General features: G+C 44.3%; 1 protein-coding gene across 1 annotated transcript in view; it reads left to right on the top strand.

Annotated features, from left to right (window-relative positions):
- The window catches only part of LOC308361091 (mannosyl-oligosaccharide 1,2-alpha-mannosidase IA-like), a gene marked incomplete at its 3' end in the record, with an annotated part of 109703 nt that extends 100504 nt beyond the window's left edge, over positions 1 to 9199 (top strand). The window contains exons 8-12 of the mRNA XM_080833339.1: positions 1202 to 1317; positions 4940 to 5159; positions 6193 to 6365; positions 7467 to 7582; positions 9070 to 9199. Coding sequence (XP_080689465.1) covers positions 1202 to 1317; positions 4940 to 5159; positions 6193 to 6365; positions 7467 to 7582; positions 9070 to 9199 — 755 coding nt within the window. The remainder of the gene's footprint in view (positions 1 to 1201; positions 1318 to 4939; positions 5160 to 6192; positions 6366 to 7466; positions 7583 to 9069) is intronic.
- Positions 9200 to 15292: the final 6093 nt, after the last annotated feature.

The following is a 15292-nucleotide window of genomic DNA, read 5'->3' as shown; positions in this document are numbered from 1 at the left end:
AAAGAAGGAGGGAGTAAAAGAGAGATGTTTTCCTAACCATAAGGATGGCATGATGGAAGGTGAACAGACAGACGGATAAAGAAGTCAGGGAATGGTGGGAATGTGCTGTTGCGAAGTCCTTTGGAACCTGTGTGAGGTGTGTGCACACACAATGCAACAACACAGACACACATACACAGACACACACACAGACATACACAAACATTTGCACACACACATACCAGCACACACAACACAGTAAATAACCTCCTGGTAATCTCCCCAGCACAGACATGTCTCATTCATAACCCATCAAAAGGCCAAATCCCAGTAGCCCTCCAGCCAATCACTCAGCCCTCATACTGACATCACTGGACATGAGGGGGGGGGGGGGGTCGTTGGGAGGGAGATTATAAAAAAGAGAGAGAGAGAGAATGTGGGAAATGAATGGAAAGAGTAGACGGAGGGGAAATAGTCACTTGGTGTTTTTCACAGAGTGTTTTCAACGCAGGAATGATTTCCGATGCATTTGTTCTGGACAGTTCAAGACAACTCTGAATTAAGAACAACCAACATACCATAAATGGAAATCTGCTAGCTATCAATAATTATGTGCAAGCAAAGGTGACATAATGAGGGGTCCTCTTAAGGTCATTATTGTGGGATCTCTGTTTAAAAAGACTAGTGACTGGAGGGTAAGAGATGAGGTATAAAGAAACGAGTGTGAGGAATGAGTTGTCCTCCACTCGTTTAACCAGCCTTGGTGTTCTGTTTGCATGCACATGTACACACACTCAACAAACAAAACAAACTCTTCATAATCACACACTTTAGGCATACCAAAAGGCCAAGTATGTGTGTGAGTGTGTGTGTGTGTGTGTGTGTGTGAGTGTGTGTGTGTGTGTGTGTGCGTGTGTTTGTTTGTGTGTGTGTGTTTCTGTGTGCCTGATCAATCCCTTCACCTCTGTTTGCAGATGCATTCAGGGAGATGACATTTATCAGGCCTTACACTAAACACAGACATGCAGATAGAGATAACAGCATCTGTCAGTCAAACACACACATTTTCACATGTAGACATACCCACGGTAGCCTAAGGTTGGTTTACCATGATTAAATTGTATTGTGTGTGTGTGTGTGTGTGTGTGTGTGTGTGTGTGTGTGTGTGTGTGTGTGTGTGTGTGTGTGTGTGTGTGTGTGTGTGTGTGTGTGTGTGTTACAGATCATGTGTCGGTGGGAGGACTGGGCGACAGCTTCTATGAGTATCTGCTGAAGGCCTGGATCATGTCTGACAAAACGGACGAGGAGGGGAAGAAACTCTACTATGATGCTCTCCAGGTACACACACACACACACATACACACACATCCTACACCAGGCGTCAGATCTCAAACCCACTCATGTTGAAACATCAAGCACCAACACACAATAACCTGCTTACAGGTAGATACTGACACGCACACACATTCACACACACAACAACCAATGAACACATACACACAGAGACACCACACACCAGCCCTATGGACTGACCTTTCCCACTATTCTTCCCACCACCTGTGTGTTTGTGTGTGTTTATCTATGTTCTACATACCCGCACTCCCCCTTCAGACCTCGGTGTCGCAGCTTTAAACAGAAGTCCCCCATGGTCTCTAACATATCAGTCCCGCTGGCTTTCCTTCCAGAACGTTCTAGCGTAGTCAGACACAAAGTTCACATTGCCTGTGCCTTCAGAGCATGGCCAGAGATAAGTTAAGAGTTAACATGCAGGCAGGCAGTCAAAGCACAGAAGGGGCCCAGAGGGGCTTAAGCTGGCCCTGCTACTCCAGTGTGGAGTGGCCCGGGAGGGGTTATCAGGAACCACCACTGTGACTGAAACTGGAGCCAAAGAGGGTTTTAAAGAGTGCCAATGCAAATGAACATGCACACAAAAACACGCACACGTACATTACACACATTAATGAACATGCATAAGCGTACATATACACACACACATGCTCCTTTTAGAGCCCAGTATCCAGTTAGGCAGCTAGTTGCTGGTTCTTATCTGATGTCACCCCATTAATGGTGGAGGAGCCTGGAGGAAATGCCATGACCACTCGTGCTATCCCCATTCTTCATCATACAGGAGGTGTGTGTGAGTGTGTGTGTGTGTCTGTGTCTGTGTCTGTCTGTGTCTGTCTGTGTCTGTCTGTGTCTGTCTGTGTCTGTCTATGTCTGTGTCTGTGTCTCTGTTTGTGTGTGTTTGTGTGTGTGTGTGTGTGTGTGTGTGTGTGTGTGTGTCTGTGTGCCCGCGAGTGTGTGTGTGTGCGCCCATGTGTTTATATATGCTTCTTAGGATGAAGTCAAGGATGATGATGACGAAGATGATCATCATTCCTCTTAACTCACCAGGTTCTGTTTTTTTTTTCCTTTAAAGGGATAGTTCGGGATTTTTGACATGAATCTATATGGCATCCCCCATCACGAGTGTCATGCAATCACGCTGACTTACCGACCGCAGCGTCCTGTGACCAGAGTTCTCGTCCAGTTTTGGTCAAGCCAAAAGTAGTCCGGCAGGTTTGCTAGACCCATCAAAATAAAACGTTTCTCTTCCCAAAACATTATGTGTTCGAGAATGATATATTTGCATCCCAAAAACATGGTAGTGGAAAAAGTCACACCTCGTTATCACTTGGCCCTATTTTCAGTACGCACGATACCGCAATCTCACAGCTAGGGTCTACCTGTTTGATTCTCGAAAGTTGATTCGCGAAAGTTTGATTCGACAAAGTTGCCTGAGAGAAACGTTCCGTCACAGGAAAACGATGCTTTATGTCAATTTTATCAAATGTTGTCTCAGTTTTCATCGTTTTCCTGTGACGGACGTTTCTCTCAGCCACTACCATGTTTTTGGGATGCAAATATATCACTCTTTTGAACACATAATGTTTTGGGAAGAGAAACGTTTTATTTTGCTGGGTCTAGCAAACCTGCCGGACTACTTTTGGCTTGACCAAAACTGGACGAGAACTCTGCTCACAGGACGCTGCGGTCGTTAAGTCAGCGTGATTGCATGACACTCGTGATGGGGGATGCCATATAGATTCATGTCAAAAATCCCGAACTATCCCTTTAAGGAAACAAATATTTTTTATGTTGTTAAAAAAAAAAAAAGCATTCACATTTGGATTTAATAAGAGGTTTGCTAATTTAACACATAAGTTCAATTGCAGTGCTGTAATATGCTGTGTTATTAAATTAAGAACCACAGCCGCAATCAGCACTCTTATAATAATAATAATTATCATAATAAAACAATACAACGTTTGCCTGTTTTCACTTAAGCCCTGCTAATTAGATTGCCATCTCTAACACTTCCCTCCAGAGTTGTGTGGTTCAGCAGGAGCTGAGCTGCAGTGAGCTAAATTGAAATCAAACTTAATTAAGGAGCTCGTAACTTGCTGCGTCAGATAGGGCCTGCTACAGCTACACTCACCGTCTTGACAAATGCCGTCAGCTAACCTTCACTGAGAGGAGGAAAGGAATGCCCCCCCCCCCCCCTCTCTCTATCAATCTTTACCCCTCTATATCTCTGTTGCTTTTTTTGCCCTACTTAAAATTTTGTGATGAAGACATGTCAAAAAAACATTATATACCAAATTATTAAAATAAGAAATGTACCGTGTTTACGCGTTAAATGTGTGCGGGAGACCATAAGCCCCTGTCAACAACCACTAAAATGTGTCCAAACATAATATATTGCCATTTGTCAGTACTGAGAAAAGCCCCTCCTCCCTGGGTGGGCGCCAGCCTTATGGAAGTCCATGGCAGGTCTCTAACTTTTCACTGCCATTTGGGACCGGGACAGCATCTCATTGGCGATTGAAAGGTCGATCCTGGGGCGCAATGTCATTGCGCCCTAACCAATGACATTGTTTCCTGTAGTTTCTTATATCAACGTGATTAGACTATTCGGCGAATCAGACACCAGATATGATGATGTGATGTCATTCCCATCACATAAGCATATAGGAGATCACCATAGCTAGCAGAAACGTTGGTTTGTGAATATGGCGACATCGGTGACTGAAAACTCTGTGTTATCTTTATGTGTAACACCGTTGAATCGACGATTAGATGTTGACAAGAAGAGAGTGAAAGACTTACGACCCCAGCGTCCGGATATAAACATTCAGCAGCAGACCACTGATGGCACCCGGAGCTTCTCGTCAAACCTGTAGGCTATGCTAAGCGGAGTTGGTTAGCTGGTTGTTCAGTTAGTAATGCGTTTTTTTTGTTTCCCCTGTCTTGTTGTTCCAAAGTCCTGGGTCTGAAACACTCTGGATTGCAACGGGAAAGAGGGATCTAAAGCACTCTACTGAAAAATGTAAAAGCATGAATCTGGCCTTAGCCATCTAAATAACAGCCTGAAGCTAAACCTCTTTGGAAGACTGAGTATTGCAGAGTAGTTGGACGAAGGGTACCAAATTGGCATTTGAAAAACATGAAGTATCATCTAGTGTTTCTGAATCTATTCTGATCTAAATCTCTAGTATCATCCAGTGTTTCTGAATCTATTTTGCTCTAAACCTCTAGTATCTATCATCCAGTCTTTCTCACTCTATTCTGCTCTAAACCTCTACACCCTGTGTTTTATGTATCTCCTCTGTTTTAAACTTCTTGTACACAATGTTTCTGAATGTATTCTCCTCAAAACTTGTAGTATCCAATGTTTCTGAATCAAGTCTACTCTAAACCTCTAGTACCCAATTTTTAAACCTCTGGAACCCAACCCAATGTTTCTTAAACCATTTTTCTCTAAACCTCTTGTGCTCTTTTTCTCATTGTGGAGTGCTATTTAAACTGCACCGGCTAACTGCGCCCCCCTCCCCCCCAAAAAATAAATAAATCACCAGCCGCCACTGTTACCCATATCCTTACATCTGTCCATCTCTATTTTCTTTCCTGTCCCTCCCAGGCCATAGAGAAGAACCTTATCCGTAAGTCCAGTGGCGGTCTGACCTACATAGCGGAGTGGAAGGGAGGTCTCCTGGAGCACAAGATGGGCCACCTGACGTGCTTCGCTGGGGGCATGATCGCGCTGGGCGCCGACGGAGCTCCAGACCAGCAGACAGGCCACCACATGGAGCTGGCAGCAGAGATCACCCGCACCTGCCACGAGTCCTACGCACGCACCAGTGAGTTAGGCACAGGCACAGACACCCCAGTCTTGAGGCTGTGATGCTACACAAGGCTGCCTATAAATGTTCATTGTAAATGTTCATCAAGATTATCACCTTCTGCTGTTTTATCTCTCTAACATCAGCAGTTAAAGTAAATGGGTGCAAATGGAAATCACTAATAATTCCCTTAAGCCCTTGAGAGACTTCAATGCTCTTCAGAGATCAGCTCAATAACGTGAACAATCCCTAGAAAACAACAGATCGTTTCTGCCTCTGGCTAACCACAAAGACCAGAATACGACCTCCCCCCCTTTCATTCAGTCTTCTTCTCCGAGAACCCTTATGCTTGTGCAATGGTTAATTCATTCAGTGTTCTTCTACGAGAACCATTACATTCTTTGGATTTTTGATGAATTGAACATGATGCTTTTGGTACATGATTTGATGTGAATATAAATAATTAAATAAATAATAAAATGCACACACAGGTGCCACTCTGTTCTCTCCAGGTTAGGAGTGCACACCTTAACACTTTCTAGGCTTTCCTAGGCAAAGTGATTCAGTGAATTCTGTAGATTCATTGAGCGTTTTGGAAAACTGATGACATTTCAGTTTGTTGTCTAATGAAATTAACAATACTCTTGCATGGATAATGTTTACTATGCAAATGTAATGTATGCAAAGTGATAGTTTTAACTTCAATTGACATTACCTATAACTACATCAATAGAAAATGAATGGAAAAGGTTGTTTGACGTTCATTCAGTAATTACACCCACCTCTAAAGTATGCAATTTTTATGTACTTGCAGATTGTGTAAGGTCATGGACATTTCATTGAAGTCCTTAAAAAAAACATGGAAAAGTTTTGAAATGTGATCGATGAAAACAGGTGGAAACCCTGTTCTATCCTCTGTTATCAGAAACCTTTAGACAAATGTTGGAGGGAGAGTGTATGATGTGTTCAATGTAAACACTCACTATTAACCTTCTCTCATTCTCTCTCTGTCTGTCTTCCTCTCTCTTCTTCTCCCTCTCTCTGTGTGTAGATCTGAAGCTGGGTCCAGAGGCCTTCCGCTTTGATGGGGGTGTGGAGGCCATCGCCACGCGGCAGAATGAGAAGTACTTCATCCTGCGGCCAGAGGTCATCGAGACCTACATGTACATGTGGAGGTTCACCCACGACCCCAAATACAGGGAGTGGGGCTGGGAGGCTGTGCAGGTACACACATACACACATTCACACACACAGATGCACACACACACAAGCACACGCACAGACACACACACACACATACACACACAAGCACACACACACACACATACACACACAAGCACACACACACACACACACACACACACAAGCACACACAAAAGCACACACAAAAGCACACACAAGCACACACACAAAAGCACACACAAGCACACACACAGGTGTCAAGCCCGATTTTGTGGCGAAGTTGCCGCTGTGGCCTGGTCTATGGCCAACGAGTAGGATTTTGACATTATCTATTACTGTTGAGTTTAGTTGCCCACCCTAAATGCGCACCCCAGGATGACCTCCTGTTAACAGTCAAACTGATTTGAGGATGTTGTCATTCTTTTGTCAGCCTAGGTGTAGAACACATTATATTTGCATTTGTACCATAGATTGTTATATAAAAACATGTTCCAGTTAAGTTTCAAATTTGCCTGGTAAAATGGTCTTTTTCAGACACTGGGCAGACAAGAAAAAAAATCCTAGCAGAAACCCTGACGCACGCACACGCACACACAAAGTCACTCAATCACACACACACACACACAACCTTTGCCACATCAATCCTTTAAACAGACGGTATATCTAAAGTGCATTATCGTCTTTGGGATCATGCATAGTTGAGTGCCCAGTGAGATGGATAGAGGGAGTGGAAAGAGAAAGGAAGATGGAAAATGGAAAGACAAAATCCATCACTCCTCTTGTAGCTCAGCAGAGTGTTAGGGAAATGACCACCTCACAGTCAGAGCAAGAAAGAGTACTGAGTGTGTGTGTATATGTGTGTGTGTGTGTCTGTGCGTGCATGTGTGTGTGTGTGCACGTGTGTGTGTGCATGGTCCTTCCCAGAGCTATTCCAGGGAATTACATGGACTCAGCGCCGTGTGTGTTTAACAGATGTATATCAAGCAGACCCACCAGTTTTTACATCACATATGTGCCCCTTGTCTCCTTCTCTTTCTGTCTCCTTGTCACCTCTCTATCTCTCTGTGTATCATTTCCTCTCTATCTCTCTCTCTATCTCTCTCCCCCCCCCCCCCCCTCTCTATCTCTCTCTCTCTCTCTCAGGCTCTGGAGAAGCACTGTAGGGTGGAGGGGGGCTACAGTGGTGTGAGAGACGTCTACGGCACCAGCCCCAACCATGATGATGTGCAGCAGAGCTTCTACCTGGCAGAGACCCTGAAGTAAGACAGACAGACACACACACACACACACACACACACACACACACACAAAGGCTCTCTTGATCTGAAGGGCTACAGCATGGCTCAAGTCATGTTTCATCAGCAAGACAACCTGCAGAGAGAAAATGACATTTTAAGCCAGCATCCCTATCCTGCTGTTTCGGCTTGTGTGTGTGTCGTCTCCTGCGTTCCTACATCCTCTGCGGCGGCCTCTCTTGCTGTGCGTGCGCGCCCACTGGGTTGGCTCAGTGTGACATGGATAGTGTTTACTGCAGACACACATATGCTCACACTCGGGTCGCTTGCAGACAGCACACAGCCCTGCTGAGCCGTGGCCCAAGCAGCACACAGGCAGATAATGGGAAAACAACAGGCTTCCTCTTCAAGGCTTAGCTAGAAAGAAGCATCTCATTCACACTTCACTATAGCTTGTGGGTGTGGGTGTGTGTGTGTGTGTGTGGGGGGGGGGGGGGGGGATGTGTGTGTGTGTGTGTGTGTGTGTGTGTGTATGTGTATGTGAAAGGTGTTCATATGTAATCCATGGGGAGGAGGGGCAGTCTGCTCACTTTAGTGTTTAACAGAAAGGAACTATGAACGTAGCAGTGTGAGGGGGACTGCTTCTAGAGTGTGTGTGTGTGTGTGTGTGTGTTTGTGTGCGGTAAATATGATTGATGGTGTTGCAGTGGAGGGCTGGGTAGGCATAAAGTGGGAGAGGGGTGGCCCGGGCAGGAACAGCCCTGTCATCTCTCATCCAACTAGAATAATAAGATGTGCGTCCCCTTACATTAGAGAAGTCTCAAACACACACACACACACACGTGCGCACTCGCGCACACACACACACACACACACTGTAATGCATTAGCAGCTTCTTCTTGAAGCGTTCGGGTTTGCAAATTATTGTAGCCATGTACACAAACCCCTAGACAATTAATGTGAATGTGAGCGTTGATTATGTTGCCCTTTTTAGATAAGGGGGTAACATACTAGACTTCTACAAACCTTTACATAACTACCAGAACTAACTTCTGTTTGCGTGCAGCGTGCAAGTGAAATTTGTTTATATGTGTGTGTGTCCTTTGCTTGTTGTTCTCTTTGCATGGCAGTTAATTTCACAAGACTCATCGCAGAGGGACATTTCAGTGAGATGTCTGAGTTCAGTTAGCGATCACCTTCCATTCCAGCGGTTTCCATTCTCTTAAAGTGACCGGAGCCACACGCTTCACAATCTCAGCATCATTTGGCTCAGCCATTTGAATAGCTTTATAGTCTGTCAACTTAAATGAGAGTCACCTCAGGACCTCAATTTCATCCCTCCTTTGTGTGTTTGTTTGTCTTTTATAGTTATTTATACACACACACACAGACACAGATAATGTCCTCGCACTTGTACTTTCAGTATGTACCCACTTGAACACAAACACACACTAGTTGATGTGAGTTCCATTCTGATATATTTTCTTTCTGTCTTTTTCTCTCTCTCTCAGGTACTTATATCTGTTGTTCTCAGAGGACGACCACCTGCCATTTGAGCACTGGGTGTTTAACACTGAAGCCCACCCTCTTCCCGTCATCAAGATGGAGCCCAACAGCAACCAGGCCAACGAGGTGGAGTAACCCCACCCACAGCCTCTGAACTCTGACCTTTTACCCAAGATGGACCTCTGTAACAGCTTCCTAGGACACATCTTTCGGTGGGTGGAGGGGGGTCAGGGTCGCTGTGACCCACAACTTCCCTTTTCCTATTTGGATCTAAGATCTGTGACGTCCCACAGGACAGGATGACTGGGGTTCTGTCCCCCAGAGTGTGTCTGTTATCCGACCGAAGCATTTTTGGGCCCCCACTTACAACTGAAATTCAGCCCCTTCCCTGAAGACCCACCTTGAGATCCAACCTGACTCTGTGGATGTGGAGGCTCTGTGTTTCAGTTGGCGTCTGTCTGGAGGTCTGCATGCTGCCCTTCTCCCCACCCCGAGTGCCCCCTGCTCCTGGCCCTACCCCTGCCCCTGCCCCTGCCCCTGCCCCTGCCCCTGCCCCTGCCCCTGCCCCTGCCCCTGCCCTTACCCCAACATTGCCCCGCGCCATTCCGTCCGTCACAGCCCTTCTTCCCCATGCGTCAACCAAGTCCTGAATCTGGGCCTCGTTTTGGATGAGGTCCAAGAACTAGCTGTACACAGTACTTCCTCTGTGAGGAGACCTTGGGGGCTGTAAATCTCTTTGCTTCATGTCACACACACACACACACACACACACACACTCTCACACACACACACGTACACACACACACATACACACACACTTTCTGTTTGTTTGTGTAAGCCATACTGGATTCAAGACTGCTATATCATTTGCGGTGTTTGTTTGGTTGCAATTTTGGAGTTCTCGCTCTGTGTTCTCTGAAAGGTGGGGGCGGGTCTTTGTTTGTATGTTTTGATTGAGTTCATCAGCTTGACCTTTCACGTCCCAGCTTTCCTTGGGTTCCAATATGTTAGCTTTCTAAAAGCTACTTATGAGACCCTCTGAGGACTTTGCTTTGGACAGACTTGTCAGACTTACGTTTTTTCCTTTCCTCAACCCCAGCTCTGTAGTGATCTCCAGTCAAATAGTGCCTTTGTAATCTTTGCTGATGTGCAGGCATTTGGAAAATTTGTTCAAAATGCTCATTTATTTATTCACAGCAAAAATAACTGGGTTTCACTTGTGTTGTCATTGTTGTGAGACTTTTGTTGTTTGATTATCAGTTTGTTTCTGAACAGAGGTTGTGATTATTTGGCACTCTGCCGGTCCTAGTGACATTTGGTTTTGGCACGGTCACCTGCAAGGGAGTTCTAGAAGAGATCGCACACATGGGGTCCCATCTCTTTCTTTCATTCCATCTCTCGCTCTCAGAAATGTGGACATGTTTACAAATCCTTCCTTTCCTCTGAGATTATGATTGGGATGGGCAGGGGCACAATAAAGACTGAACCACTTGTATCAACATACCATTGAAATCCTTTGTCGCAAAAACAGCAGCATCTCTCTGGGCTTCCGTAGTTTTTCCTCTAGCAAGCTAATCACTTCCTCTCATTGTTGCACAATAGAGGGGGAGCGGGAGAGAGAGAAAGAACTCCGAAGTTCCTTGTTTTACTTTTGTTTGTTTATCTCGCAGGGGCTAGACAGGGACATTTATCAACCTGAAGCTTTTGTAAAAAAAAAAAAAAAAAAATGCATTTAATCAAGCTTAATTTATTTTTGTCATGATGTGGTCATATGAAAGCTGTTTTCTTCGCAGTGTCTGGGAGTAGGCTTGGGGAGGTTATACTCATGCTTGGCACTACACTGAAGTTGTTGTTTGTGATTTTTTTCTTCTTTTTATTTCTTACTTCTGGCAGTGGAGGTGAAATGGTTGAGCAGACGAGCCGTAGTCCACCCAGATAGCCAGTAGAAGCTCAAGTCAACGGGAGTAAATAAGATGAATGAATGTACCACCAAATGTGAAATGGAAGTAATTTTGCCTTTTGATAATTTTTTTTGGGGGGGGGTCTACTTTTTACTTTCTCTTCATTTCATTTGGTTGTTTTTTGTTTTGTTTTCCAAAGTACTTTTTGTCCTGCTAAGCACAACTTAATGAAAACTTCTGCCCTGGTATTCCATGGAGGGAGGAAATGAATGAATGAATGAGGCGATATGACTTGGTGAAGCGAGGCAAAGGAAGCACAAGAGGATTTTTCACCTTCGGTGGAAATGCAGAAAAGAGGGACATGGAAAGGAAATTCAAAGAGCAGTACTACACTGGATGAAACCATCACACTTACTCACACTCACTCACACACACTCACACACGCTCACACACACACTCGCACCCACTCTCACACACCCACTCGCACACACACACTCTCACACACACATACACTCACACAATTTTATACACATTTCCATGTTAAATACTGTATTACAAATTAAAACTCTGTTTTAAAAAAAAAAAATCTCTGTCGCGATTCAAGAATCAACATCATAGGAAATGTGCATTGATTGATATGACCATGCACAGATGAAACCAATGTCATTCATAGAGGACAAAGATTTTATGCTATGACGTATATGTTTTTACTTCAGGGCAGGTATGCAATGACATGGTATAAACCCCACGTCCAGTCTTACCACAGGACGTGTTTTGAGGACATGTACACGCTTGTGCAATTACCACGTGTTATTTACGAAACAGCAATGGTTATACTGCACCACACAGGTGCTGCTACTGCTTATGACGTGGATGGTTTATTCCCTTCAAGTCTTGAACATAAACACCACACACACACACACACACACACACACAAACACTCACTCACATGTGCACATCCTCTGCATGATAAAAGAGGCCCCTCATCAGCAGGTCCAGGATGAACTCTCATTCCTTCTCATTGGAATTAAGATTAGGACTGGAGTTGAAGGCTTAGATACGGTTTAATATCAACAGCGTCAGTCAAACAAAGACAGGCCATTTCAAATGCTAGGTGTGTTCCAACTCCAGACGGTGTCTGCTGCTGATAGGGGGCGCCGTTGTGCACAGGGAAAAAGTATGGGTAGCCACCTCCTTCCATTTATCTCAAATACAGAGGACTAACCACATAGCTGGTACTCATAGCTGCAGCAGGTTAGGGATGGCAAATTGGTTTACAAGCAATGTCCGCTCAGTTGTTTTGCCCTGATAAGCACAAGGGTGAATGGAGCCCTCAGTATAAACTCAGTCCCACAGCATAAGTATCTCATAGACATACCAGTTAGTCATGTATGCGTGGCTACCCCCTTGTATGCAGTATGGCTGGGACAATAGGACACACTGTGAAGCTGTAGATACTGACAGGGCCCCGTGTTTGCGTAGCAGCTGTAGGGTTTATTGATGGAGGCTCTCTTAGTTTTGCTGGTTGGTACGTGTTTGCAGTGATGTTGTGATGCGGTGTTAGCGAGAGACAACAGCTCGCTGCGAGCATTAGCTTCACATTTCGGTATACTGGCTTAGAAGAGTCTTGACGTTTTGTTTCTGATTCCTGAAGTTGTGGTAAAATGTTGTGTTGACCATCTTCAGTTATTATGCCTTTTTTCTCAGTTGTTTTTTTGTTTGTTTGTTTGCTTTTGTTTTGTTAATTATTTGTGAATCTGTTCTGGCTTTGTGAAACAACCTCAGAAAATGTAACAATATTGCTGATAATCATTCCATTGCACATAGTGTATTTTTCGTTTTATGCAATTAATTTTGTGGGAAATCATTCTGTTACTCTTGTGTTTCACTTGTTATTAATGTAAATATTCCATTCTGGCTTATGATGCCATCCTACATTTATATAAAAATCTTATGACTTTATGGAATAAATAATAATAATTATCAGCAAAGTTTTAATAAACTATATTTGTTATAATTCTACTTTGAATAAAATAATGTTTTAATATATGTTTGTGTGTGTGTTTTTTTCCCCCCTTCATTCTTAAGGTCCATACAACCTTTTTCATGAGTAGAGCCATTGATAGTGGTCCTCTTAAAACCTTTCTTTGGTGCTGAAAACTGCTATGAAGCACCTACTAAATAGGTTTTGCATAAAAACTTGAAACCTTTAAAGTAAAAACTTTCAAATGCTAAATTGAGAAGCAACGCTTCACTTACATATATTTTGATGAAGAATGTTTGAACAGTATTACCAGGGGAGGCTGCTGCAGCAAAGCATTCCATGAAGGACAGAGGAAAAATACTTAGGTCGAAAGCAGGCCTTCAGTGATGTGGCAAACCTAGGGGAAGCACATTTGCATGATTGTAATCCCGTTTCATCACCTGCCAACACAACAGCGGAAAATGCAGGTGTTTATGATAATTGCAACATCAACATTCAAACAGTCAATAAGCCTCTCTAACTGACATCATACTGGGGGGGGGGCGGTACATCAATGACTGAATCGAATGATTATGACTGACGCTACTGGCTAATCAAACAGAAGTTTAACTTTACAGCTCAGCCACGATCATAAATATAGGCCCCTGGCAAAGGCCTCAAATTCTACAGCCAGAAAACACTCCGGTCTGAAGCCAGCATGGCTTAAATGGACTGGCTAATCTGCCAGAAGCCAATTAGAAGGTGTGCCAACAAATTACAGCCAGTAGGATATGCTACGAAATAGAATTTTCTAGAGGTCTGATCTCACCTCTGCCTGATCAATAAGGCACCTGGGAAATCAAACAAAATGGCAAAGTACCAGTGAATGTTTTATTGTGCCATGCAGTATTACTCAACAGAAGAAGCACCAGTGAATGTTCTCTAACCCTACCCCCTGACCCCCACCGGCTACACATCTAGGCTATCCGTTCAAACTAAACATTTTTGAAAGCATAAAATAAAGTCTATATTTCCCCTTTCATAAAGGTTTGGTGGCAACCCTATCTGCCAGCCAACTATCTAACATTAACATGTTAGCTAACATGAGCAAGCTAACTACCCAACAAGTAGACAGCTTGCTAGCGGAGTTAAACAGCGGTCTCGCAATACCCAATGCATAAAACCGACATGGGCAGGAGAACGGAATGAAATGCCCCGATCAAAGTTCAAGCACATGTGTCATTTAGACTAGAATGAAAGTAAGTAGCGTGAGGATATTTCCAGGTGACCTTTCCAGAAGGAACAGGATCGTTAGCGAACTCTGCGGCCGCTGTCGGATGGGCCAGTGGCGAGGCGTCTCTGGAGGTGTGACATTCACAAAGGCGGGGAGAGCAGCCAGCGCTCCTGACGTGCTTCTGACATTTCCCCTGGAGCTGTCTCCACCCCTGAATTCTCCAGCGCCCGCCGGCTGCTTCCTCCAGAGACGTGACAGTGATGGTGTGGGCCATGCTATCTGTGTCACAAGCAACCTATTTCAAGGCACAGTTTCTGGCCATTGGTTTAAAAAGCGAAGGGGTCAGATTTCTGACAGTAAGGCAAGCATAAGAGTCTGGTGATGAGCAGACTTCAGCCGTGAACAAGTCATATCAGCTAGGTCACAGTGTTGCTAGAAATTACACGCCCACAAACACACACTAGCACACACACATGTCTGATAGTTTAACAAGTTTAGAGATTACCACTCAATTGTCTCCTGCTATTGACCTTTTCCTTGTGTGTGTGTGTGTATGTGTGTGTGTGTGTGTGTGTGTGTGTGTGTGTGCGTGTTTTCTTACCCCATTTGCATGTGTATTTTTTCCTGAGAATGTCATGTCTGTGTGATTGACAGGTGGAGAGCTGCTGTGACACGTGTTGCCCTTCAGTGCTGTTATACAGACAGAGCTGAGTCTGCTGCCTACCCTCAAAGCTTAACTAATGAGGATCAAACACTGACAACACTGTCCTCCCCCTTGGGCATTACCATTGGGTCAGGGAATAAGTCTTGTCATCAATAGAATGCCATCAGTTATGAGCAGTAGGAGCAAACGTGAGCAAAACAACGTTATATACCTGATAAACAATATAACCCTGGATGTTGCTAGGGCATTTTAAAACAGGTCTGACAAAAGCTACAATTATGTGTCAACGAGTTTAATTGTTTTACAGTAAACAACAAAAGAAGGTTTATTCCTGGCCAACACTGTCCAGAGCCCCCAGCGATACTGACATATCCTTTACATAGTAGTCGTCTGATGCATTGTGTTGGTTTTCGACAATAGTATTGGCCGCCTTTACCCAAATCTTTCACAAATGAACTTCAGCCAT

The sequence above is a fragment of the Sprattus sprattus genome, assembly GCF_963457725.1.
Source record: "Sprattus sprattus genome assembly, chromosome: 2".
NCBI lineage: Eukaryota > Metazoa > Chordata > Actinopteri > Clupeiformes > Clupeidae > Sprattus > Sprattus sprattus.
The sequence above is the reverse complement of the archived record's forward strand: the minus strand, read 5'-3'. Positions and strand labels throughout refer to the sequence as shown.